This window comes from Molossus molossus, unplaced genomic scaffold, assembly GCF_014108415.1.
Source record: "Molossus molossus isolate mMolMol1 unplaced genomic scaffold, mMolMol1.p scaffold_m16_p_1, whole genome shotgun sequence".
NCBI classification, from domain to species: Eukaryota; Metazoa; Chordata; class Mammalia; order Chiroptera; family Molossidae; genus Molossus; species Molossus molossus.
Genome location: NW_023425344.1, coordinates 244,750 through 271,571, shown reverse-complemented (window position 1 = coordinate 271,571; position 26,822 = coordinate 244,750). Strand labels below are relative to the sequence as shown.

Below are 26,822 nucleotides of genomic sequence, written 5' to 3'. Positions count from 1 at the left end.
GGCACCTGTCTCGGCGCCCCAGGACCACACAGGATCTGAGGATGAAGCTGGACGTCCCAGGCTGGGGCAGCACCCCAGCTCCACTCCTGAGTCCACAGGAGAGCTCCAGGCACTGACCCAGGAGCTGGACTCTTTTTTATTTTATTTTATTTTTTATCCTCACCTGAGGACATTTTTCCAATTTTTGTACAGGTGGAGTGGGAGGGAGAGAGAGGGAGAGAGAGAGAGAGAGAAACATCGACGTGGAGGGACACATCGAGTGGCTGCCACCCGCACGACCAACCAGGGCCGGGGACAAACTGCAACCGAAGTACGTGCCCTTAGCGGGAACCGAACCCGGGTCTCTCCGGACCGCAGGCCGACATGGAGCTGGACTCTTGTCCCCATGGGGCAAGGGAAGGGCCACGGCATCAAGGAGGCACAAGGAGCCCAGCTCTGATGAGCACGGTGATGTCCCAGCTGCTCACTGTTACAGCCGTTGTAATAGTGGCCACCGAGTGATGCCCGAGCCGGGGGCTGAATCACTCAGTCTGTTAAATTATTGTTTACATTTGAAGTTTCTGGGCCAGCCCTGGGCGTGCCAGGAACCCCTTCCAGGCCCCCCGCAGGGCCTGCAGCTCCCTGCCAGCCCCACGCCAGACATGAAGGACAGCTCCCTCCAGGCCAAGGAGGGGCCCTGGAGATGGACGCCAGGGCACAGGTGGGCAGCTGGCAGCAGCCAGGCCTCTGTGGAGGGAGCAGAGGGGTGCCCAGCAGGGGCTCCCAGAGAGGCGGTGAAGGGGCTGGAGCAGGGCAGCCCCTCTCGCTGCCGTCTGGAGTGACCGTGGGGGTCCAGACGGGGCTTGTGGACAGCAGGGGTCTCAGACGCCGTGCCACACCTCCTTCAGCTCAGTCCTGCTCTGGGTTGGCTTGCTGGCCCGACCAGGAAAGTGGTGCTTTGAAGAGCGGTCAGGGCGCTGAGCTGACCGCCTGGTGGGACACCCTCCCCGCATCTGGCTCCCCGGCCATTTTCTTCCCCATCCCACCACCGTCCACCTCCTCTAGGACCAATACCACCCGGACAGAGGCCACAACCAGGTGCTGCATCTGCCTGTGCACCCTCACGTGGCCGTCCTAGGCCGTCACATATCTCCCCCACCCCCTCAGCCGCTGCAGGGCTGGGCCTGCTCACCAGCCCCGGACGCTCTTCCGGCCCTCACCGGACGTCCAGTCCTGCCGGTGCAGCCAGCAGCAGTGGAAGTCTGAGGAGGGGACGGCCCGTTGCTGGGCACTGGGCGTCATGTCCTCACCTCCGCCCTCCAGCCCTCCACAGCCGCCTGGCCTTCCTCCTTCTGAGCACCCATCGCTGACCCAACGGCCAGCAGCCTGGTCTGTCTCCCCGGGAGGGTCTGAGTCCTGGTGGGCCACTCACCCTTAGCTCAGGGCCCCGGCAAATGTGGACTGAGGGGCCGCTGTGTGTGGCGAGGGCGAGACCAGGAGCGACAGAGGCAGAGACGCGGGACAGAGCGGTGCAGAGTAATGGCAGAGGGGGAGAGCTGGCGACCCCACAGGGAGGGGGAGGAGAAGACACAGAGATGGAGACAGAGACAGAGGGTCGGCCAGCATCCAGGAGCCAGCAGAGGGCCTCTGTCCCCGGCCACGCGAGCCCTGGCTCGGGGCTGCGTGTGGGTTCAGTGGGGCTGTAGCCTCCAGCGCAGGGCCTGGACCCCTGCCCGCTTCTGTTCCGATGGGCTGCACCTGCCCAGCCTGGCTGCTCTAACTCAGCCAGAGGGAGACTCAATGTCTCTGCAGGTGGCTTGTGGGGGCAGCTGGGTCACCTCTGGGGTCCTGTGTGGGGTTGTTGGCAGGATGTCAGCTATGGGTCATCCCCAGGTCATCTGGGACAAGGACACTAGAAGGACCAAGTGGGGTAGAACTTAGCTGGGAATCCTCAAACACCTGGAAACTGGTGACCACAGAGCACCTGTCCCCAGACCTGCACAAGGCCCGAGGCGTTGACCCTCTCATAAAGAAATGAAACAACTGTGCTTCTCACATTCTTGGGGGTCATTCAGTCCAGATGAGGGGCCCCCTGAAGCCCTGGAGTGAGCCCTATGTCCTGTCCACGGGCCCGCCCTTCTGGGCAACCCCCTACCCTGCACCTCCTGGCCTACACCCAGGTGACACTGTAACAGGCCAGCTTCCATGGTCCTGGGAGCCTGCAGCTGTGTCCTGGGACATGGCCTCTGCCAGGGCCACCAGGACCCACACAGCTGTGGGAAATGCCCCTCCCATGCCCTCGTTCCTCCCTGCTCAGGGTCTGCCAGGCCACTGCTGGCCACAGTCGGGCCTGGAGGTGTCAGAGAGGAGAGGAGCTGGAGCAGAGGGGCCAAGCTGACAGGGACACCGGTGATGTGGCCCTGACCTCCCCAGCTCAGGCTGAGCAGAGAAAAGGGAGTGGTCACCCCACCAGTGCGGCAGGGTGGGGGGCAGCTCCAGGATCCACCCTTCCATCCCAGGCCCAGCGACTCCTTATGACTCAGCCTGTGGGGACGGTGACAAGTTGATGCAGCGGCCACCAGAGATGTCCACCCACTGCCCGGGCAGCCACCCCGAGAGCCCAGCCCTCCCCGCAGCACCTCTCCCGCAGGCTGCCCCTGCTGGGCCGCAGAGCCGGCTCCGAGCCCTGGGCAGGTAGTGGGCAGGAAGTCCAGCCGTGACCTTGCTGCGACCCCGCTGTCCCCACAGCGCAGGTTCTGTTGCAGAGGCCCCGGGGCGGGGGCCGACGGTCCGCGGTGCGACTGTCCGAGGAGGGTCTGTCACATTTCACCGAAATGTCGGTCGGCTGGTCTTCAGGTCCCCCCGCCAGGGGTGGGCTGGGGTTCAGGAGTCCGGGGCTCCCTTCTCCCGCACAGTGGTGGGAGGAGGCTCGAGGGCAGCAGGTCGGGGTCACTCGGCCGGGAACCCCTCCCCTGTGCGCCTGGGCGGAGCGCAATGGGCAGGGGCGGCGACCCCGGCCCCAGGCCCTCGCACGCCAGGCCGAGGGACTCTGCCCACCAGGGTTGCGAGCGTGTCGGTCCCGCTCGCTCTCACGAAGTGACCCGGCGAGGGGGTGCGGAGCCCTGCGGGAGCGGCGGCCCCCTCCCGCGCACCCCAAGGGGTTCGGATAGGGGCACAGATTCGGGGCTGCCGGGCAGGCCGGGGTCGCGCGCGCGGCTCGGGGGGGCTCGAACCCGGTCACCCTGACTCCGGCCCCGGGGCAGCGTGTTGAGCGGCGGGGGCGCGGCTCCCGCTCCCGCTCCCGCCCCCACAGCGCCCGCCGAGCGCCGCGGCCCCGCCCTCCTCGTCATGCTCGCGGGGGGCGGGGGGCGGGGAGCGCCTCCATGTGACGCGCCCTCCTCGCCGTGCCCTTCAGCCGCCGCCGCAGTTCCTGGGGCGCCACATGGATCCGGTCGGCCCGAGCGCGCTCCGCCGCTGACCGCCCGCCCGCCCGCCCGCACCGCCGCCCCGGGAAGGTAACCGGCGCCCCGCGCTCGGCCCCCGCCCCGGCCACCCCTCCCGACCCCGCTGCGCCCCGGCGCGGCCGCCCAGCCCGGCCGCACAGCCCTGGCCCAGCGGGGCGCTCGCCGGGCGGGCGCTGTCCGCCGGTGCGGTGCTGAAGCGGCGGCCGCCGTCCTGGCCCGCGCCTCCCTCTTTCCGGCTCCTTCTCTGCTCCTGCCTCGCGGCTCCCCTCGCCCTCCCTCGTCCTCGGTCTCCTTTTCCTCTGCTGGCGCGCTCCCGCCTGAGGGCCGCTCTGCAGAGCCGGGCAACGCGCCCGCTGCAAAGCCAGGGGGTGCGGCGAGGGGAGCCTGGCCCGTGCCCCTGGGGGAGCTCCAGCAGCACCCCGACCTCTCTGCGGCTCGGCCCTGCGGTTCCCTCTCCCTTAGGAGCCAGGGGAGAAGTTTGGAAGAGCATCTGCTTGCGGCAAAGGCGCCCCTGTGCGCCAGCGCTTGGGGGGGGCTCTCCCGCCACCACCCCTGCCCGCACCCCTGCCCGCACAGCAAGGGTCTCCTTCAGAGAGAGGAGATTCAAAAACGCACGAAAAAACTGGCTCTGCAGGGACCTGGGTTTCCCTGCAGGAGAGACCCCTGGGGAGCGGGTGGGAATGCAAATGTAGGTTTTATAGGAAGTACCTCCCACCAGAGTTCCACCTGGCCTGGACCCAGGAGCGCCCCACCCATGCAGATGCAGGTGGAGGGGTGGTCTTCCCCCAAGGCTGGGCCCCTGCTGGTTGTCCCACCCCAATCTCTGGTGGGCAGGTGGCAGTGGGCAGGTGGCAGTGGGCACTGATTCTCCCCTGGATGGAGCCTGGTCTCCCAACACTCCTCCAACAGCAGCCGCAGGGTCCTCCCTGAAGGGGCACCCACTCAGGCCCCACCCACCCTAACCCTGTTTCTTAGATGGACCCCATCCTCCATGGTCCAGGACCCACCACGGAAGCAACAGAGCCAGTCACCTTCAAATGCCCCTGTGCCTCCCTGCTTCCTGCAGGCTGGCTTCTCTGAGTGTCCCTCCCAGGTTGTGGGCATTCCCGTCCCTGCTCCAGAAATCCTAGGGGCTGGGGGAGGCCACTTTGCAGATCCAGTGGGGTCCTGGGACCTGCTGGACCTGGTCAGAGTATGGGGTGGAAGCCCCCCCACCCAGGGGCCCTCCCAGGTGCCCCCTTCCGCTGCCAGGGTGCAGGGAATGATGCTCTCTCAGACCCCAAGACTCACACTCTGGGCAAGGGGGCGCAGGGTGAGGAGGAAGCCTTGCAGGCAGGGCTGGGCGGCCTGTGACCACCTCCTCTTTTCCAGGCACAGGATCAGCCACACTTGCATGTGAATTCAGACCCTCTGAGGAGCCACTGAGGAATCAAAGCCAGCGTCATGGAGTTCGTGATGAAACAGGCCCTGGGAGGTAGGAAGAGGGGGTGGGGGCATGTTGCACCCAGCTGCTGGCCAGCTGCACCCTCAGTGGCCAGGGTGACGCAGGGGTCAAGGCTGAGTGAGCAGCGGCACCCCCATCAGCCTTGCGGGGACACCCCAGGGAGGGCTCCAGGGGCACAAGGGACAATCCGACTCACAGGGTCTGTGGCCCCAGGGGTGAGCAGAGCCACAGCCACTGGACCCGGGGTGGGGCAGCAGGACACGCAGGGGCCGGGGCTGGCTGGGCACAGAGACAGGAGACAAGTCCAGGACAGCTGTGAGCCCAGCCCCCCATGGAGGCAGTGCGACCTCTTGTGTCTTCGGGGAGGGGACCCCCTTCCAACCCAGCCGAATCCTAGTAACAGGGCGTCCAGTGCCTCCTTGGCTCCAGGCTGTCCTCCTGGCCAGAGACCCCGGCCCAGGAAGTGGGTGGAGAGTGGGCCGAGGTCCAGGCTGGCACAGGATGCTGTGGTCAGCCAGGCCGGGGGGCCATCCCATGCTCCCAGCCCGGACTTTCCTGGGATGGGCACCTGCAGCCAGCCCCTGACGGCTGTGACCGATGTCTCCCTCAGATGCTGTCTGGCCGCACCCTGACCTGGTGCCGTTCACAGCCTGGCGTTAGGTGCCGCATGACAAGGCCACCCTCTTGGTGCTGCTGCTGTATCAGGAGGGGCCGGGAGCTTTGGCTGAGGTGGGCACCGGCACCAGGAATGAGGGGCTGCCCAGAGGGGCTAGTGCCCCTGTGCCCAGGACAGGGGCCCATGTGTGGGCTTGCCTTCTGGAGAAATTACAGGAACAGACATTTGGGCCTGGCCAGGGGCCACATCCCCTGAGATTTCATGGTCAAGGATCGGCTGCAGGTTGAGTCTAATTATAATGATTACGTCACCGGGCCGTGATTCAGGAACAAGCAGCACCCCGCACCGGGAGGGATCCCTGCTCCACCCAGCCAGCCCCAGGCTGTTGCAGATAATTAATTAGGTGGCTAATTCAGGCCCTGAGGTGGGCTTGTAGGGAAACTGAAATAACTGATTTGTCTGTCTGCACTGCTGCAATTAGCTGGGTAATTGCCAGCCTGCACCCCATTTGTTTGGTGTCAGCTCCAAGTTTCTCCTGCGGCGGCTCCGGGGGCGGCTTCTGGAGCATGTGGGAGCTTTGAGGGGGTGACCCCGGGTGCCCGGGCTGTGCAGTGCCCTCCGACATCCGCTGTCCCCGCGCTGCTGGGGACGGGGCTGCGCCCGACCTGTGAATGTGACCTGCTTTCTGTCCTGTCTCCTGTCCCTGGGCGCTCAGGAGGAGCAAGGGTGACCGGGAGACAGACCGAGGCCAGACACAGAGAGGCCGCAGGACTGCCCTGGGAAATGGTCTAGAGAGAGGTGAATCCAGAGAAACAGGGACGGGGATGGAGCTGGAGAGAGAAGAGGCAGAGAGGAAAAGACAGAGCAGAAATGCCCCAGGACATGCGGAGGGAGGTGAAGAGAGGGAGACACAAGGGGGGGGGGGGGGCTCTGGAGCCAGGCAGGGGCGCCCACTGGGCCAGACAGCGCTCGGGGCAGGAGAGCCCGAGGAAAGCATCATGGGAAAGACAAGGCGCCTGCGATGCCGGCTGAGGGTCCCCGGACACAGGGCAGGACACGCGGGCACAGAGAGGCAGACACAGATGTGTCGGCAACAGAAGCGGAGTCCGGGCAGAAACCTGAGACCGACTCCGTAGGCACAGGGCGCCCAGCAGGCCCTCCTGAGCTGCATCGGGGACAGAGCTCAGTGTGGCTGCCTGACATCCTGGCCTCTGTCTCCAGCTCGGCGGCCTGCAGGGACAAGTCCTCTGCTGAGGACACACTTCCCAGCGCTTTTCCTTCCGCTCTGACCCTGTGTCTCAGGCAAAGCCCCTGCTGGGGACAGAGGCTGCAAGGAGACTACCTGGTGGGGAACCCGGCATGAGACAGGGGAACCTATGGGTGCTGGTGGGCCCCCAAGTACATGGCTGGCTCTGCTGAGCCTTGTCCTCTCTGGGGCCCTGGGGCCCTGGACTCGGGGGAAACTGGTCCCGGATTTGCTGGGCTGGGACAAGGCTTATCCTCGCCCTCTGTGGTGCTCCGTATCCCTGGCGTGGCTGTGGGTGGTGAGCAGGGGGACCCAGGTGCAGCACATCGACCGTCCTGACCCACCACACCCCAGAAGGCCAGCAGCACTGACTGGTGACCTCACTCCGACTGCCGGCACCAAGCTGCTTCTCGGACGGCAGCTGGGCAGTTGGGCCCACAGAGGAAGGGCCAGGCGGCGCCCAGAGCTCCTCCCCCCGAGAAGGCAGGATCGGCCCAGACACTCTGGCCTCCGGGCCCTGGAGTGGACCTGGGAGGCTGCGCGGTAGCTGTGTCTCTCCAGACGCAGCCTGAGAGTAACCGGACGGGCCTGTGGCAGCGTCTGCTGACCAGGGCTTCCTTGGTTCCTTCTGACTCAGAAGACATGACCCCCCTCTGGACACAGCACTGCTGGGGTCGCCCCGAGGCCAGGCGCCGTGGGCACAGGGCTGGCGGGGGAATTCTCTTGGGGCCAAATCATAGGGAAAGTGTCAGCTGTGGCTCACTTCTTGCCAACAGAACGTCCTGGCGGCCTTCACAGGTTGGTGCCACCCAAGGTCCCTGCAGGAAAGCCCCGACTAAATGGCAAGGCTCAGTCCCGAGAAGAGAAAATGGCGATGCTGAGCTGCCCGGGGCCCAGGCCTGTCTGTCAGGGTGGGGCCGGGCTGAGGCCGAGCCCCCGTCTGCAGGGTCTCCGGCCCTCAAGGGTATAATTTGAAGAAACGGTTTCCCCCAAGGCCAGGAAGTGGCACATGGCCCTGGAGCTATATTTACCCCTGGGCGCCAGCGTGGGCAGCTGTCAGGTTAATGTGGTCAGGTAGCCGCTCCTCAGGGAGAACCAGGCACAGCGTGGCTATTTTGGCCCCAAAGACCCAGTTGAGGCTGGCTCAGGGTGACACGCTCTGTGTCCAGAACTTGTTCAGGTCCTTGGGGCTGGGAGGGGCAGGGGGGCTTCACGGAGGAGGGGACGCTGGAGTGGGCTCAGAGGATGAGCAGACGAGACTGGGCAGAACACACGCAAAGGCTCAGGAGCCCTGGTCAGGGACCAGCATAGACAGCAGCCGGAGGGCAAAGGGAGGACATTACAGGTCCCCTGGGCGCATCCAGGGGCTCCCCGTGGCTTGGTCAGTGTGCACCGTGTCCTACGGGGAGTTGGCCAAGGGCCATCCTGGAGGAGGGAGGCTGGTCTGGGCTTCGCTGGGAGGCAGTTCTATTTCAGGGAGGAGGAGGGCATCGGGGCTTGGGCTTGAGGGAAAAAGCAGCCACGGTCCTTCTGCCCGAACATCGTCTCTGCTGGACGGCAGTCCCAGCAGGGGACCACTGGCCCCAGCCCTCCACGGACGAGGAGAGGTAATTCATGGGCACAGCTCCAGGAGAGACTCGGGGGCTCTGAGTCCAGGGACCTCCGCACCCTGTGGGTGATGGGCCGGTCACTCTCGGCCAGGTCACCCTGGGGTCCCCAGATGTGTCCAGATCATGACAGATCTGGGAGAAGGGAGGGCAGTGCCCACCTAGGGGCTCCCACTGATCGGTGGAGCTAGAGTGGAGGAGTCTCCCTCTGTGAGTAGGAACCCCTCAGGGCAGCACCTCCCCCATGTCCAGGGGCACAATGGGGCCACTTTCAACAGGCAGGTGCTCTGTGGACCCAGCACTGCGGCTCCTGAGGTCTTTGCTGGTCAGATCCCCCCTTACCTTGCCTCCTAGGACCTCAGATCAAGGGCCATGGGGGCAGCCTGAGATCCCAGGTGGTCCTGTCCCAGCCTCTAGTGTCCACCCACAGGACTGTACACAGAGGGTGAGGCCAGGCATCCCATCCTGTCCCAGACGTAGGTTCTGAGGGCAGGGGTGGTCCCACTGGTTCCCCTGCTCATCTCTCTGTTTAGGGTTAGCTCTCTTCACGAGGTAGGTCCCAAGGGGCTGGAGCTGCCCCTCGGGAACACTGACCAGGGGAGGCTGGGTCTCTGGCATCTGGGACAGTGGAGGAGCCAAGGACTGAGCTGGGCTGCAGAAGGAGCAGGTCTCGAGGGGCAGCTTTGGAATCTGCACCGAAGAAGATGTTTGTCACTGAAATTGCAGAGAACCAGACAGAGTGGCTGGAATCAAGATGTGTTTCACGTACGTGTGAGGTGTTGGGAGATGGTGGAGCAGCTTGGCAGCCATCAGGGCCTGGCTCTGGCTCTCATGCCCCTGCCATCTCAGCGAAGCTGTCGTGCCCAGCTGCGCCTCACAGTGGCAAAGTGGCTGCTGCTGCTCCAGCATCTCATCCACAGTCAGGACAGGAAGAAGGGGAGGGGTAAGGGACAACCCTTTTATCTGTTTAGCCAACGTGTTTGTGGAATCTTTCAGAGGATTTCCATTTGTGTGTCATGGACAAGAAGGGTCAGGGGAAGTGAGAGCCAAAGGGGCCACATCACCCCCACACAAGGCAGGGCGGTGGTATTACAGAAGAAGCTGTGTCTGGCTCCCATCAACTTGGGAAATCTTGATTTTCAGATGCAAGATCCCCAGACCATGAGCCCTCAGAAGGCAGGGTGCCCCCTCCACGGGCAGCGGCAAGTAGTTGACAAAATACTGACACTGCTTCAGAATGGGCCCCAAACCCAAGTGGGGCCAAGGAAGCCAGGCTCACCCCACGGCCTGGAAATGCCTCCCACCCCCGACACCCAGCTTCGGAGCAGGATACTGGAAACACTGCCTTTTCTCCAGAGCCCTGAAGGGCAGCCCTTCGCTCCGGCGGGTGCCTCGGGCCAAGCCGCACCTGAGTGGGAGCCGCTTCGTCCCAGGCGTGGGGGTGCCAGGGGCACAGTGCCTGTCAGCTAATCGGGTCGTTTGTTCTCTGCCTTGCTGGTGGGCAGGAAACTCTGGTTGGGATGAAGGCATCCATCGTGATCCGCTGTGTGGCTGACATCAGAGGCCGCCCGGCCGCTCGGGGAGGCCCGGCATTTAGTGCTCAGGCACTAACCTGAACGGGGCCTTAAGGGCCTTAACTCAGAATGAGCAGCAAGTCTAAGCAAGCCTGATGCTGGCAGGTTTCAGAGGCCTCGGCCTTGGGAGGCCAAACCCATGTCAGAATGAACCAGGCAAGGTGGGCCCAGGGGGAGCACGGGTCCTTCTGATATTCCTGCTCAGAGCACCCCAATTCTGCCTGGGAGGTGGGGCTCCAACTGGTGTCTCTCCAGACCCCCCTCCCGACCAGGCTGCCCTCCAGCTTCACACAAACCAGCTGCCTCTTCTTACCTCCTGGTCAAGAGGATGGACTCCTCACACCTCTGTCGAAGTCAGTCAAGAAATCTGGCTTCCTCTTCTTGAGGGGGCAGCCTGGCAGGGTGGAGGGAGAGCCCCCATACCATCCATAGGTCCCCTTTGGTCCCATGGGCTTGACTGACCTCTAGTGTCCAGGCAGATGGGTGGACTGAGGCCAGGCAGCTGCTTGGGACCAGCAGAGAGCCTCATGCTGGGGGCTGGGCACCAGATCCTGGGTGCTGGTGCGGACCGAGAACCTGAGCACTGTGGGGGTCGGGCAGGGCTGGTGCGGACCAGAACCCTGAGCACTGTGGGGGTCGGGCAGGGCTGGTGCGGACCAGAACCCTGAGCACTGTGGGGGTCGGGCAGGGCTGGTGCGGACCAGAACCTGAGCACTGTGGGGGTCGGGCAGGGCTGGTGCGGACCAGAACCCTGAGCACTGTGGGGGTCGGGCAGGGCTGGTGCGGACCAGAACCCTGAGCACTGTGGGGGTCGGGCAGGGCTGGTGCGGACCAGAACCTAAGCACTGTGGGGGTCGGGCAGGGCTGGTGTGGACCAGAACCTGAGCACTGTGGGGGTCGGGCAGGGCTGGTGCGGACCAGAACCCTGAGCACTGTGGGGGTCGGGCAGGGCTGGTGCGGACCAGAACCCTGAGCACTGTGGGGGTCGGGCAGGGCTGGTGCGGACCAGAACCTGAGCACTGTGGGAGTCGGGCAGGGCTGGTGCGGACCGAGACCCTGAGCACTGTGGGGGTCGGGCAGGGCTGGTGCGGACCAGAACCTGAGCACTGTGGGAGTCGGGCAGGGCTGGTGCGGACCAGAACCCTGAGCACTGTGGGGGTCGGGCAGGGCTGGTGCGGACCAGAACCTGAGCACTGTGGGGGTCGGGCAGGGCTGGTGGGGACCGAGACCCTGAGCACTGTGGGGGTCGGGCAGGGCTGGTGCGGACCAGAACCTGAGCACTGTGGGGGTCGGGCAGGGCTGGTGGGGACCGAGACCCTGAGCACTGTGGGGGTCGGGCAGGGCTGGTGCGGACCGAGACCCTGAGCACTGTGGGGGTCGGGCAGGGCTGGTGCGGACCAGAACCTGAGCACTGTGGGGGTCGGGCAGGGCTGGTGCGGACCAGAACCTGAGCACTGTGGGGGTCGGGCAGGGCTGGAGCTGCTCTGATAAAAGCCACGCGAGTCGGTGGTGCCCTGTCTGTCCCTTGGGGCACTGACGGCTGCTGCTAACCTCTCCACAGGAACACAGGGCCCTCGTCCTGGTGGAAAGAGGCCTCAGACCTGCGCGCTGAGCCTTGCCTCCGGCCAGTGGCGTTCCCTGCGTGTACCCCAGGCCCTCTGCCCCAGTGACCCCTGGCGGGAAGGCCTCGGCCCCGGGCCTCCTGGGAGACACACGGACCGCGATGCTGTGGCCGGAGGAGGAGTCGGGGAAACAGTTTTAACCGAAGTTGGACGGGGAGTGGAGGGGGTCCTTTGGAGCCCCCCAGCATGCTGCCATCCCAGGGCCCTCAAAGTTCCTCTGAGTGACTGGGGCCACCCCACGCTTAGTGTCCTTCAGACAGAAGGCTCCACAGGGTGAGCCGCCCAGTCCTGTCCATCAGACCAAGTGGTGCCCTTCCCTGGGGCTCCCTGTCGTCCAGAGACACTGGGCAGTGCTGTGACTCACCTGAGCCCCCCTCCCACCTGCAGCATCACCTCCTCCCCCAGCACCGCCATCCCCCTCAGCGGCTGCAGCTGCCAGTCCAGCTGGCTCCTGGGGCATCTGGGTGGAGGGCAGGGGAGGGTTAGAAGGGACTTTGTTGGCCGGACCCTGGGGAGGGCGGTAGCTCTGGCTGCTGGGGGTGCGGGATGGGGGAGGAGGGTCAGGTCCTCCTCCTGGCCGACTTCCCATCCCTGGCCCGTCAGACAGGTGCCCGGCTGCCGGCGAGGGGAAGGAGGCGGGGTGAGTGGCAGAGGCTGAATGGAGGGACAGATGAGGGGGTTACAACTGTCCATGAAGCCGGCGGCCATCTGTCGCCGAGCTTGGCTCTGTTTGGGCTCACTAATTGGCGTTTCATCTCGCCTCTGTCTCCGTGTGTCCTCTCACAAAAGCCAAGGCCAGACGCTCTGCGTGCAGGCAGGGACCGGGCCAGGCGCCCAGGCGGGTGGGGGTGGCTCCATCCCAGCAGGCGGGAGCCTCTGGGGCCAAGGGGAGGAGGGGCTTCGCACAGAGGAAAATTCCCAGGCTGCTAGGAAGGGTTTGCAGAGCCACAGAGGAGCTGTTTTCCGAGGGGCTTCCCTGAGGCCTGGCCAGAGGCGGGGGGCCTTGGGGTCCCCAAATCGGCTCCGTCTGTGCTAGCAAGGGCGGTGCAGGCAGCAACTTTCTTCTGACAGCTCAGCCTTGCTCGTTTCCCTGACCTTGGCCAGCAGGCTGGGATGGGCGGTGAGCAAGTCAGCAGCAGGCCCCAGGGCAGCGACCTGTGGCCGGTCCACTTCTCCGAACCTGGTTTGCTCCTCGACCCAGGACAGCGAGGGGAGTCTCAGCTGGGCCCCTCCTGTCACCGCCGGTGACGGTGCACACCTCCAGCGGGGATGGGTTGTCTGGCAAAGGGCCGTGGCTTCAGCGGGGTGGTCGCTGCTCCAGTGGACACATCTGACCTGACCTCTGTCCGGCCGGCGCCTCCAGGGCGCTCCCTTGCCGCAGCCTTTGGGAACAACGTGCCCTTTTAAAACATCGCTTAGGCTAATTGTCAGGGTCTGGGGCGGGCCATGGATTCCGAGCTTCCTGCGCCCTCCCGGGGTCTGCATTCCTGGGGCTCCGCCCTCGCTCATCCCCACCCAGAGGACCGGGACTTTGATCTGTGTTCTTCATACATAACACATGTTTTGATCTTTGCGTCAGTTTTATTAGAGACATTTATCCACATTTATTTTTTTAACATGAAAATGCATTTCCTCCAGTCATTAAATAGTAAATGTTCATTGTAGAGAAATGAAATGTGAAAGAAAAGTATAAAGAAGTTATATAGAAAGTGGAGAACCTGGCTGGTGTGGCTCAGTGGATTGAGCATCGTCGGGTGGACTGAGAGGTCACAGGTTTGATGCCGGTCAGGGCACACGCCCAGGTTATGGGCCTGATCCCCAGGGGAGGGCATGCAGGAGGCGGCCAATCCATGTTCTCTCTCATTGATGTTCTATCTCTCTCCCTCCCTCTCTCTAAAAAAAAAAAAAAAATCAAAAAAAATTTTTTTAAATCAATAAATAAAAATCTAAAAAAATAATAATGATAAAAATAAACTTCACCTGTGCTAATCACTCATTGCTCTATGTAAACATATTGTCTCAGGAGGAAAATCTTCAGATCTGGTTTTAAGTGTACAGACTCTGCGGAGCCCTTTCTGCTGTTTACCGACTAGGACAAGCTCAGGGCAGCAGGCTCACGGCAGAGGCTGGGGAGAGAGGTCACCACAGCTCCCGGCTGTGGCCACTCATGTGGCCTGCGCCCAGCCTCGTGACGGGGGGTGTCAGGGAAATGTCTGTCCGTTTTGTAGACAGAAACTCACCTCCAGGTCCAGGAGCAGTTCGTAGATACCTGCCCACCGTCCTGCCCCTCCTGCCACGCCGAGGGGTGGACGTGTGATTCTAGTCCAGGCTGGACCCAATGATACGGAACTGAAGCTACATCTTTCTCAGGTCACCCCGTGAGAAGAGCCCCTCGTATTTCTTGGTGATGTGCTCACTGCTGTCACCTCAGAAGTGCTGCAGTTTCCCGGGATGGATTGGGGACCCACAGGGGACAGACCTCCACACCCCACACCTCCAAGGTCATATCAGCGATGGGTGCCCCTGTTGCCATGGACACGTGACTAGTCATCACTGATGAGCTGGTGCCAGGCTACGTTTCTTTCTCTTAAGACCTTCGAGCAGGCCCTCCCTTGAGCACGCTCTCCCCTGAGCACACCTGTGCCCCTTTGCCTCAGGTGTGTGCGTCTGCTCCCTTAGTCTAAGCTCGAAGCTTCCGACGAGACTTGCAAGCAGGGAGCAGTGGGCACCGCAGTTCAGCCCAGGCTCACCCCTCGATGTCCCGAGGGACCTCCTTTGCCTCACTGACCTAAGCTTTAATAAACTTGCTCTCACTTTTAAAAAACAAAATCTTGCCCTGGCCGGTTTGGCACAGTGGTTAGAGCATTGGCCTGCGGATCAGAGAGACCCTGGTTCGGTTCCTCAGTTGCAGTTTGTCCCCGGCCCTGGATGGGGTCATGTGTCTCTCTCACACCGATGTTTCTCTCTCTCTCTTTCCCCCTCTCTCCCTCCCGTTCTATCTGAAGATAAATGCAAAACTGTCCTCGGGTGAAGATTAAAAAAAAAAAAAAAAAATTAAAGATGGAACAACAAATTGATGTTTCTGTCTCCCTCTCTAAAAATCAATGAAAGAATAATTTTAAGAAAATGAACAAAATCTTTGATTTGCCTATAATTAACAAACATCTCATTTTCCATTTGCCTAATTTTCTGTGTGCTACCTTTTTCTTTTTTTAAATTCTCACCCAAGGATATTTTTTCATAGGTTTTCAGATAGAGCGGAGGGTGGAAGGGAGGGGGGGAGAGAGAGAGAGAAACATCAGCGTGAGAGAGACACATTGACTGGTCGCCTCCAGCATGACCCCCAACCAGGGCCCAGTATTTAACTGCAACTGAAGTATGTGCTGTTGACCAGAATCAAACCCGCAAGTCTTTGGTCCGAGGGCCAACACTCTAACCTCTGAGCCAAACTGGCCAGGGCCTTTAATTCCACACCCATGAGGTTCCAGAAGAACCGTAGGTATTTTCCGAGCAGCTGCCCCAGGACATTGGCACCGCCACTGCCGTCCAAATGGCTGCTGTCAGGGCCTCGTCTTCCTTCCTGGCCAAATCCTTGGGAAGTTTCCGAGGTGGGGACACGGAAGGCCAATGGAGTCTCTGGTCCACCCTCACTTGTAAGTGGTAGTTATGGGTATAAAATTTCAGATTCAAAAGAATTTCGTCCTTAAAAAGTGGAAGTCATTTTTCCATGGTCTTCCAGCTCTTAAAGTTGCTGTTGAAAAGCCAAGTGCTATTTTTACTTCTGGTGATTTTTTTTTTTTATCCTCACCTGAGGACATTTTGTTCAGATAGAGTGGGAGGGAGGGAGAGAGAGAGAGAGAGAAACATCGACGTGAAAGAGACACATCGAGTGGCTGCCACCCACACGACCCAACCAGGGCCGGGGACAAACTGCAACCAAGGTACGTGCCCTTAGCGGAAACCGAACCCGGGTCTCTCTGGACCGCAGGCCGACGCTCTAACCGCTGAGCCAAACCGGCCAGGGCGATGATTTTTTTTTTTATTGTTTTTCTTTATTTTTTTAGAAAGACAGGAAGGGGGAGAGAGAGAGAAAAAAAAAAACATTGATGAGAGAGAACATCGATAAGACGCCTTCTGCATGCTCCCCCGCCAAGGCAATTTGGTCCACAACCTGGGCCCTGACTGGGAACCAAACTGGTGACCCCCTGGTGCATAGGTCGATGCTCAACCACTGAGCCACACTGGCTGGGCTATTTCTGGTGGTTTTTACATGACCTTTTTTGTTCTCTCTAGAGACTCCCTCTCCGCCTCCCCCTGCCCCCTCCCTTTCACCCCCTCCCTCCTCCCTCTTCCCCTCCCTCTCTCCCTCTCTCTTCATTTTTGATGTTGTTCTTATGCTGATTTCACAAAAGTAAACTGTGGAATTACCCTTGTTCTGTCCCTTCCAGGAACATTCTAAATACCACCGGAATGATGTTTCCCAAGTGTCTGAAAGACTCTGTCTGTGACTTCTCAGACACAGTTCTGCTTTGACAACACTTTTTAGAGTCCATGACATTCCAGTTTTCAGAGGTGTTAGGATGGCGTGCTCAGCACACGGTGTGGTTATTGTCAGTTCCTTCCCATCACGGCCATTGCTCAGCGTGTTTCTGTTCCGACCGGCTCCTTCCATCCGGCCCCGGGCAGGCGCCTGTCGGGACGGTTCAGGTCGACGTGTGCACTTGGCCGCTGCCCTGCCTTCGACAGCTCGCGCCGCACAGTGAGCTTCCCACACCTCCCCTCCGCGTCCTTGTTCCTCGCCAGACTCAGGCACAGGTGTGCCCGCGTGTCTTGCTGACTCGGGGACTCGGGCAGAGTAACGGGGCCTCTGCGGCGCTGGCAGCCCTGAGGCACTGCCAGATGGAGGCCTCGGCTCTCTGGTTCCCAGACATCAGCACAGTGGTCTGACTCATGTTCTAACTCGTTTGCCGTTGGAGTTCACACTCACGGGAACCCGGGCTGGGGTCCTGCCATCTGTCACGCGAGACGCGGTCCTGTTCCTCCTGCATGTGTTGCGGCTGTCTCTGCAGCCTGACGGGCATGCTCCCTTTCTCTATCGGGAGGAAGCGCAGGTGACATTTACCATCCCAACGTTTCTGAGCTGTGTGGTCACAGGGTTCTGCAGCTGTCTCCACGTGGTCTCCCCATCTTTCTGTCCCCCACACTGACACTCGTCCCCGTCAGACACCGCTCCCTCCCCTCCCCCACCCGGCGCCACCATCTGCTTTCTGTCTCTGCGGATGTGACTTCTTGGGGACCTCGTAGAAGTGGGATCGTACTGTTTTTGCAAACACTGTCTGACTCAGTCACATCGCATCATAGTGTCAAGGTTCATCCATGTTGTAGCAGGTGTCAGCATTTCTTTTTTATTTTTTTTAATTTTTTTTTATCCTCACCCGAGGACACTTTTCCACATTTTGTTCAGATAGAGTGGGAGGGAGAGAGAGGAACAGAGAGAGAGAGAAGCATCGACGTGAAAGGAACACATCGAGTGGCTGCCACCCGCACGACCAACCAGGGCCGGGGACAAACTGCAACCGAGGTACATGCCCTTAGCGGGAACCGAACCTGGGTCTCTCTGGACTGCAGGCCGACGCTCTAACCGCTGAGCCAAACCGGCCAGGGCAGGTGTCAGCATTTCCTTCCTTTATTTATTTATTCATTTGTGAATCCTCACCTGAAGATATTTTTCTATTGATGTTTAGAGAGAGTGGAAAGGAGGGAGGGAGAGAGAGAGGGAAAAAAAATCAGTGTGAGAAAGACACCCTGACTGGCTGCCTCCCACACAACCCTGACTGGGACCAGGCATCGAACCCGTAACCCAGGTACTTGCCCTCACCAAGAATTGAACCTGAGACCCTTTGGTTGGTGGGCGGAGGCTCCAATCACTGAGCCAAACCAGCCAGAGCTGAATCTCCTTCCTTTTTTGCTTTCTGGACACTGGCCTTTCTTGTGGGCTTAACGAAGACGAGGCTGGACTTTCTCCACAGTCGACTGTCCGGAACCTGGTGCAGCCATTATTTCAGCCCCAGGAAAATGTCACCACTGAATTTCACCCTCCCATGCAGGGTTCCCGGAAATGCTGTCATCACAACTCCACGAAGGGGCCCGTTTCCACCAGCGACAGAACAACCAACAAGAAAAAAATGAACAACCCTGTTGAAACTAGCCTGCAAAGGACTCGAGCAGACAGTTCGCAGACAAGGAGATCGCAACACGAACACAGGGGTTGAGGCCCAGCCTCATCACTGATTTTACTTATTTATTGTATTTATTTATTTATTTTTTATCCTCACCCAAGGACATTTTTTCATTTTTTGTTCAGATAGGGTGGGGGGGAGAGAGAGGAAGAGAGAGAGAAACAATGACGTGAAAGGGACACATCGAGTGGCTGCATCCTACACGACCCAACCAGGGCCGGGGACAAACTGCAACCGCAGTACATGCCCTTAGCGGGAACCGAACCCGGATCTCTCTGGTCCGCAGGCCGACGCTCTAACCACGGAGCCACACTGGCCAGGGCTAGGCCTTTACTTTCTGACAATAATTCTGTGGTTCTAGGTGCAGCAGGCTTGAACATCTATTAAGAATATCGTTATAGCCCGGCCGGTGTGGCTCAGTGGTTGAGCGTCGACCCTGCACCAAGAGGTCACCGGTTCAATTCCCAGTCAGGGCACATGCCCAGGTTGTGGGCCCGATCCCCAGTGGGGGGCGTGTAGGAGGCGGCCAATCGATGTTCTCTCTCGATATTTCTATCTCTCTCTCCCTCTCTCTTCTTCTCTCTCTCTCTCTCAAATCAACAAAGAAAAAAATGTTTTTAAAGAAAAAGAATATAGTTATACTTGGTTTTGTCAGCATTGTTGATGAAATTGTTTTTATATTTCATATTCCAACTGTTTGCTGCCGATACCTAAAAATCCACTTGTTCGTTGTTTACTAATCTCTTGTGACCTTGCTCCGTTCACCTATCGGTTCCACTAGGGGTTTTGTAGGTTCCTTCAAATTTTCTGCACAGATGACCATGTCGTCTGTTAATAAGGATAGCGCTGCTTCTTTGTCATCGACCTTCATGTCTTGTCTAGATGCAGGGCAATGGCTGGGTCCTTCAGCAGAGGGGGAGAGGGCACCCTTTGCTCATTCCTGAGCGACAAGAACAATGTTCAGTATTTCACTGTGGACTCTCTGACGTTAGGGTTTGTCAAGGTTTCGTTTGTGGCTGAGCGCATGATGCATCTCTTAAATGTCTTAAATTCATTTTTTGCCCATTATTTGTCGAGCACCTTCTACGTACCAGGCCACTGTCTAGGTCCGGTCCGGGTCCCTGTCCTCCTGAGATGCTGTTGGCGGCGACGGGCGGGGAAACGCCAGCGAGCCCACCACACCCTTCAGGTCACGGTGGTCGCTGTTGGGACAACGGGCTGCTGACGGGACAGAGGGTGGCGCGGGCTGGTTTCCCTTTGCCCATTTTCATGCTGGGCTCATTTCCAAATCTGTAACAAGAGTTTGTCGTGCTTCCCCACCAGGAGCTCGCTTATCCCGGCCCCATTTCGGGAGAGCTGGTTCTTTCTCCAGGGCGCGGTCTCAGCTCTGTGCAGCCCCATGTCTGGGGGTCTCGCTCTGGCCCTTTCTGCCTTCCTCCCCTGAACCACGCCGGGCCACGCCGGGCCACACTGGTTCTCCCTTCATGGGTCTGTCCCAGCTGATCGGGGCCTTTGCCTTTCTATACAAAACTCCCTTCGCCTGTCCAATCCCACAGTTCCCTTTGCAAGACGGGATTTCGCTTTGCGATCGCACGTACCTGTCCCTCCGTTTAGGGAGAGTGCGAAGTCTCCCCACCCACAAGATTCTTTTTTTTTTTTTAAATTTTTATTTATTTATTTATTTTTATCCTCACCCGAGGACACTTTTTCATTCTTTGTTCAGATAGAGCAGGAGGGAGAGAGAGAGAGAGAGAAACATCGATGTGAAAGGGACACATCGAGTGGCTGCCACCCGCACGACCAACCAGGGCCGGGGACAAACTGCAACCGAGGTACGTGCCCTTAGCGGGAACCGAACCCGGGTCTCTCCGGACCGCAGGCCGACACTTTAACCGCTGAGCCAAACCGGCCAGGGCACAAGATTCTTGATTTAGGTATTTTTTAGTTTTACATTAAATGTTATGATTTTCCTCATAGTTTTTTTTCAAATTAAAAATACTTTTCTCTTTTGAAAAAATGGACTTTACACGCAACACGGGGCCTGGGACAGAAGCCAGGCGCGGGTGGAACGCGGGGACACTCAGTGGCAGGCGGCGGCCGACGGGGTCGCCTGTGGGCAGGGGCAGCGCCCACCACTTCAGCTCCAACGTGGCCTGTGGTCAACATTAGGGGAAGCTGGTCCAGTGACGAGTGCACACGACCTGCGTGACTCTCCCATCTCTTACTTAAATATACGTCGTTTCAATGATGGGTGACGCAGTGGGCACCGAGCCCCGTGCTCTGAGCGCTGGGGCGACTGGTATGCACGTAAAGCCCCAGGCAGACTGTGTGGGGGACGCTGGGCTGGGAGCAAGGGGGGGAAGTCCTGGGAGCAGCTCCAGGGAGAACGTGGGAGCCCCTCACCCCACCCAGCTCAGGCCGGTTCCCCTGCAGGCCTGGGGCGGGTGTGCTATGAGCTGGGCATTGAGGGAAGGGGACCTGGGTGGGTGGCGGCCAGAGCAGGACCCGTCTCATGAGTTGCAGGCCACCATGGACATTGGTGAGCGGCTCTTCAGCTTGTTGGTGGGTTTCGGCGCGACACCCCCCTCCAAGGATGGGACCCGATCCAGGGTGCCACCTGGTGCTGTGCTGGGGTCATGCCCTGGAGGCTTGTCCGGTTGTGTAGAGCGGGGTGGGAGGCACTGAGCTCCGGTCCCCACTTGTCACCCGGGAGTTGAGCCTCAGGGGACCCGGGTACAGTTACTCCCATGACACCTCCTGCCCGTGTCCATAAGGCCAGCGCCAGACCCAGACCTTGCACTGCCCCTGCATCGGACACTCCGGCTGCCGGTGTCTGGGCCCTGGGACACCTGTTCAGTTTCCTGCTCTGTGAACGGGAGCGTGAAGAGCCTCTCTGGAAAGCTGTGGGGGGCCCCCGTGTGCTGGCTCAGGGGTGGGGGACACTGTCAGCACCTACCACACAGACGTGGCTGGGATTTGTGTGCGTCTCCACCTCCTGGTTCATTCCTGAGGCACCGACTTGTGTGGCCTTGGGCAGTGCTCATGGGGGCTGATGAGGGGCCTGAGAAGGGGAGACCTTCAGAGACAGGGCCTCCATGTGCAGGAGCAGCTGTCACTGGGAGCAACGGGGTCCCCTCAGGAATACGGCCAGTCCAGCGGGAGCATGCAGGGCAGGGTCGGCTGGCTCCTCCTGGCCGTGTGTGTGTGTGTGTGTGTGTGTGTGTGTGTGTGTGTGTAACCCTGCAGGGCTGGCGGCCCCAGCCTCAGTGTGCTGACCTGCAGCACCACAGGGCCAGGGCGCACGGCGGGGCCTGCCCAGATCCGAGGCTGTCACGACAGGGCTCTGTCCTGTGGGCCGAGTCACAGGGGAGTCTGGGGAGGTGTTTGTGGCTGCCTGTGAACCAGGAACTCAAGAGCAAAGTGGTGACGGGTGCCGGGGGAAGATTAGGAGCTTGGTGCTGAGCCTCAGCAGATGGGCCTGCCCCTCGACCCACCCCTCCAACACCTTCCAGGGGCTGAGCCTTGGCTGGACATAGGGCCCAAAGGGGACACACGCCAGTCCACTCCAGGGGCTCACGGAGACGTGTGTGCGCGCGCGCGCACACACACACACACACACACACACAGATACGACTGCAGCACCGTCACACACACAGGCCGCCTCTCCGCTAACACCCTGTGCACCCCCCCCCCCCACATCCACCTCCCTCTACAGACAGAACGTGCGGGGCCAACGGGGCACCTTCCGTCTGGGCGGGCGCACCCTGGCAGGGCTGCCCGACTCATTCCCTCTCTGTCCCCAGGGGCCACCAAAGACATGGGAAAGATGCTCGGGGGCGACGAGGAGAAGGACCCTGACGCCGCCAAGAAGGAGGAGGAGCGCCAGGAGGCCCTGCGGCAGGAGGAGGAGGAGCGCAAGGCGAAGTACGCCAAGATGGAGGCGGAGCGCGAGGCCATGCGGCAGGGCATTCGAGACAAGGTGGGGCCCGGCGGGCGGGCCAGGGCTGCAGGGCCTGGCTTGAGTGTGGGGGTCGGGACCCGGCCCTGGGCAGAGGGCTGCTGCGGCCACAGGAGCCCGGTGGGCCCCTCCTTCTCTTCTTTTGCCTGGTCCACTGGACAGACCTTTGGACTGTCCACTCAGGAGCTCCGGGCGTTGGTCCCGGGAGGCAGGACATGTGAGTTCTCTGCACCCCAGGTGACCTCATCTGCCACAGACTCACTGAGGACTGCAGAGCACCCTGTGGGGCCCCAAGTCCTCCCTGTTTCTGATGGCGGCCAGTGTCCTCTTGGGTGGTGGCTCCCAGGTGCCCTTTGGGTAGGAGGCTGGGGGGTGCAGTGAGGCTTCTGAGGGGATCTCCATGGTGCCTGACCCTGGACCAGCCGAGATGCCCGGGATGCTGGGTGGAATAACCTGCCAGGTTGTGCCTCAGTGACCCAGGGAAGGGCCGTCTCCATGAACCTGACACGCAAGCTGGACCTCATGAGGTGGGGCAGTACTGGGGGGCACCTGCAGGCGTCTGAGCCCACAAAGGCCCCACATAAATGAGGCACACCCCCAGATGCCCCACCACCGGTCACTGGACTGCTTTCCTGGGAACCTGCAGAAAGCTCAAGTCGATTTTGTTGTGGCAGCGACTGACAGGTCCCCGCCCCCCAGAACAGCCCTGCGGCAGTCAGGAGCCGGGAGGGGAAGAACCAGAGACGGGTGCCATGAGCCAGACCTCAGGGAGCCTGTGCCCGGGATGCTGGAGTACTGGTGGGCGCGGGGGAGTGGTCAGAGACAGAGAGACCGAGACAGACAGAAACAGAACCCCCAACTCCTGGGTCAGAGGCTGCTCAGGAGGGTCGGACACGTTCTGGCTGCTGGAGCCCCAGGGCTTCCCTACCTCACCACTCCAGCCTCCAGAATTTGGTCCACCCTCTCCCAAGAGCGTTCAGCTCGGCGGAAGGTGCCCGCCCAGCGCCAGGTACCCCCAGGGTGGGAGGAGAGGCTGGCCCCTTGACCGGTGAGGTCAGGGCGCCCCCTGGCGGCACCTCCCTCCCGACGGTTGCGGATGCGTCTCCAGCACCGCGAAGTGACCCAGCCCCAGGCCTTGTCCCCGAAAGGTCTGTCCGACGCCCAAGCCCGCACCTTCTCCGAAGAGCCCGTCTGCACCTGGGTATGTCCAGGTGACTCGCCCCCAGCCCTCCTGCTTCTCACAGGTGGGAGGCCTGCTCTTCAGGTGTGACCCCCTCCCCATGGCCCTCGCTGGCCCCCCGCGCCAGACCCAGCTTCCTCCAGCCCTACCTGGTGCCCTGTACTCCCCCTCCCAGGACCGGGGCGGGTTAGCGAAGGGGGTGTTGAACTGTCCAGTGCACGGCCCCAACAGATGGGGGTCCGAGTCACGCGTCCTGGGGGGGGGGCGGCCCGCTCCCCAGGCAGCTCACACCCGGGACGCGGAGCTGGCTGGTGGGCGGTGCCTCCGTCGCTCTCCGGGCGCCCGCCCAGGTGGGAGCGGAGATCCGCTCGCGCGCCGCCGGCTTTGCGTGCGGGCTTCTGGGTTCGCACAGCCACCTTCTGGTTTGCACACCTGCCCTCTGGTTTGCACACCCACCTTCAGATTTGCTCGCGCACCGTCGGGTTTGGTGCTTCCAGCGTCCAGGTTCCGCAGCTTTGAGCCAGAACCGCCCTCCTACCCGCGCCGAGCTGTTATAGATTCTCACCGTTAATGAGCACGCTCCGAGCTCCCCCCAGCCGCAAGGTGTCGGTCAGGGCTCCAAGCTGGGCGCCTGTTGTCAGTGTCTCTGGTGAACAGCTGTGGATGGACTCCGGGGCCCTGGGGCATGGCAGCCTCAAGCTGACTCAGCCAGACCACAGTGGAGCCAGGCTCTGGGGTGGACCCTAGCTCAGGAGCCTCACCCCGCAGAGTGACCCTCAGGTCAAATCCAGAGTGAGGGGCGGGGGTCTGGGGTCTCCTTCCTGGACCCCAGAGGGGACGACCCAATCCCTGAGCTCACGTCCTTGGTCAGGGAGTTTCTCTGCTCAGCGGTGCACCACGTGTTACACGTGTGTTCCTACCCCACGCCTGTGCTTCCGGCAGGACCTCGTGTTCCCCTGAGCACGTTCCCCTTCGCTGTGAGAGTGGGTGCTGGCTGTGGCAGCACAGCCTCCTGGGGCACCCTGGCACACATGCGCCTACCGCGTGCATAGTCATCCTGGGAGGAGGCTGCTGGGCTCTCTGCCCCTGGCTGGAGGGAAGCTCTCTCGGTCTGACCTAGTTTCTGGCAGCCTCTCTCTCCAGCCCACGCTCTGCCCCACGGGACTCCCAGTTACATGTCCTTTCCTCCCTTCTGTGCCTGGGGGCCGCTGCTCTCCCAGGTGAGGTTGTCCCAGGGCACTGACCCAGAGGGGCTTGTGCACCTTGCACTGGTCCCAGGAGAGTGCCTGGTGCGTGGCCAGCTCGTCTCCCTCTGTACCCTCAGCTGACCTGATGCACTGTTCAGTAGGGAGGCCCTCTGGGCAGTGTGCCTGTTGCTCTGGACATTCTTGGGTGTCCACTGCCCCTCGTCAAGGCCCTCCTTGGCTCAGGTTCCGAGTGCAGACAGGGCTGTGAGCCGCTCAGGGAGTTGCTGAAGAGGCTTAGACAACCCTTGTCCCTCCTCCTGGCCTGCAGGTGCCCTGGCTGCGCTCTGGTCACAGTTGGACTGAGACTGTGGCCTCTTCTTGGACCTCTGCTGAAGGTGGCACTGGCCTCCCCCATGCCTGAGGCCACCCGTCCAGGGGAGGTGAGCGGTGCTGAGGTTCCCCCAGCAGGATTGGGGTGCGGCACAGTCAGCCCCCAAATCTGAAGCAGAGAAGGGACTTGGAGAGGCAGATTTTGGGGGAGGGGCTGATGAAGAAAGATGAGCAGCAGCAATGGGGGGGTCCTCCACCTTGCCAAGGCATGTGTGTGCCCCTTAGCAGGGTCCTGCGGCCTGGCAGTCGCTGATACCCACACCTTCTCTCCATCCCCCCGTCTTTACCCTCATTACTGCTTCTGCTCCTGTTCACTCCTGAATGTGTGATCTGGTACCTTAGACCTGACTGAGGGCAACCCTCCCCCCAACCTGGGTGGGTTGGGCTTAGTCCATGGGATGACCAGCCCCCCAAAGCCATGAGCAGTTTGGCCCTGCCTGGTTCGCATCAGCCCTAAGGTGGGAGGTCCTTCTGTGGTCTCATGGCCTCGCCATGACCACAGACTCCGTGCTCCTGGGGGGTGGAGGGAGCCCCCGACGGATGTGGCAGGGGGTGTATTCATCTCCTGGAAATTGGTTCTCAGTTCTGGGGGCACGAGGCCTGGGCTGCGCTCTCTCTGAAGCTTGTAGGAGCGAAGTCTGTCTGCATTTCTGGTGGCTCCCGGGGTCCTGGGTGTCCTTGGCTCGTGGCAGCGACATCCCGGCTCTCTCCGTGTCACGTGACTTTCTCCCGTTCCTTCTCCAACAGGAAACTCCCATTGGATTTAGGGCCCAGCAGTATCTCGTTTCTGCCCTTACCTTAATTACATCTGCAATAATTAATTACATTTCTCAATAAGGTCGCATTCTGAGATTCCAGGGGGACACCATTCAACCAGCACAAAGGGGAGACTCGGGTAAGGGTGGAGGCCAGAGACACACAGGAAACCAGCAGTGGGGGCGCTGTGGTGCCCAGCAGTGTTGGCTGAGGGCACACCTGGGTGGGGTCTAGGATAGCCGCCTAGAAGACCCCTGGGCAGGCTGCTTCCCCACCAGCTGCTTGCACATTGCGTAGAGGGACCTGCCAGGGGCTGGGGTCATGGCTGCATTCAGGAGGACGTGGCCAGGCATGAGGGTGTGACTGCCTGTCCCTCGACCAAGGATCTGGGCTGCGTGGGGTCAGCCAGCCACAGAGCAATGGGTCCTCTTCACCACTGTCCGCCCCTCACGCGGCTCCTGTAATGCAGCCCAGGCCAGCATCTCTTCCGCAAGGAGGGACTGTCAGGTCAGGCCAGGGGCCCGGGTCGCGGCATTGGCCCCTGCTAGGGAGACGCGCCCCTCCCCCCGCAGCTCTCCGCTCGGCCTGGCCACAGCCCCGGCCTCCGCACCCTCAGTGGGGTCTCCCGGCCCCTCCAGGCACCCTCCTGGGGAAGGACTTCTCTTTCCTTTCGAGGTCCGGGTGGCCGTTGGCGGGGCTTCCCTTAGCCGCGGGCTTTGCCCCTCGCCCAGACCCGCAGCGCCGCGAGGGTCCCACCCTCCGGGTCCTGCGAGCGCCGGGCCTGGCGGGAGACCCCTGACCCCGCCCTGTCCCCACAGTACGGCATCAAGAAGAAGGAGGAGCGCGAGGCCGAGGCCCAGGCCGCCCTGGAGGCCAACGCGGAGGGCAGCCTCACGCGGCCCAAGAAGGCCATCCCGCCGGGCTGCGGTGACGAGCCCGAGGAGGAGGACGAGAGCATCCTGGACACGGTCATCAAGTACCTGCCCGGGCCGCTGCAGGACATGTTCAAGAAGTAACGCCCGGCGCTGCACAGCAGCCCGCCGAGCCCGGAGCCCCTCCCCGCCGCCCCTCCCCACCCCCTGCCCGTGCCCTCCACGGAGGCCCGAAGGGATGTCGGGAGCAGAGTGCAGCCCCAGCGCCAACATAAGCCATAGTCTCAAATCCCTCCGCCCCACGCCCCTCTCGCCTCGGGAGCCTCCGCCCACCTCTTCACCACCCCCTGCACTACCGTCGCCGCCGCCACGTGGGAGGCGCGCCGACCCCCAGGGCCCCTGCGGTCTGTGCTGCAGGCCCGGGACGAGCCCGAGCTCCTCTGGCCGCGGGTGGGTTGGGCCCTCCCCCAGAGCCTCGAACGCCCTTACGGCTCCCACCGTTCACCGCCCACCCAGCAGCGCCTGAGGCGGGGCCACCGAAAGGGCCAGCCCCCGACCACCCCTCGGCGCGCGGTCCCTGCGTTGGTGCGCGCTTGTCCGGGCCCAAACTCAGGAGCACAGCCATAGTTGGGGGAGTGGGCGGTGGGAGGTCGTGCTGGCGGGGAAGGGTTGGGGAGGGGCAGCAGCT

At 61.5% G+C, this 26,822-nt stretch overlaps 1 protein-coding gene across 1 annotated transcript; it reads left to right on the top strand.

The window, feature by feature from the left end:
• Positions 1-3,462: 3,462 nt before the first annotated feature.
• Positions 3,463-26,330, top strand: CPLX1 (complexin 1). Its single transcript, XM_036280224.1, has 4 exons — positions 3,463-3,494; positions 4,815-4,917; positions 21,595-21,770; positions 26,081-26,330. The coding sequence occupies exons 2-4, from the start codon at positions 4,887-4,889 to the stop codon at positions 26,276-26,278; spliced, it is 405 nt and encodes a 134-aa protein (XP_036136117.1). The 5' UTR covers positions 3,463-3,494; positions 4,815-4,886; the 3' UTR covers positions 26,279-26,330.
• The last annotated feature ends 492 nt before the right edge of the window (positions 26,331-26,822 follow it).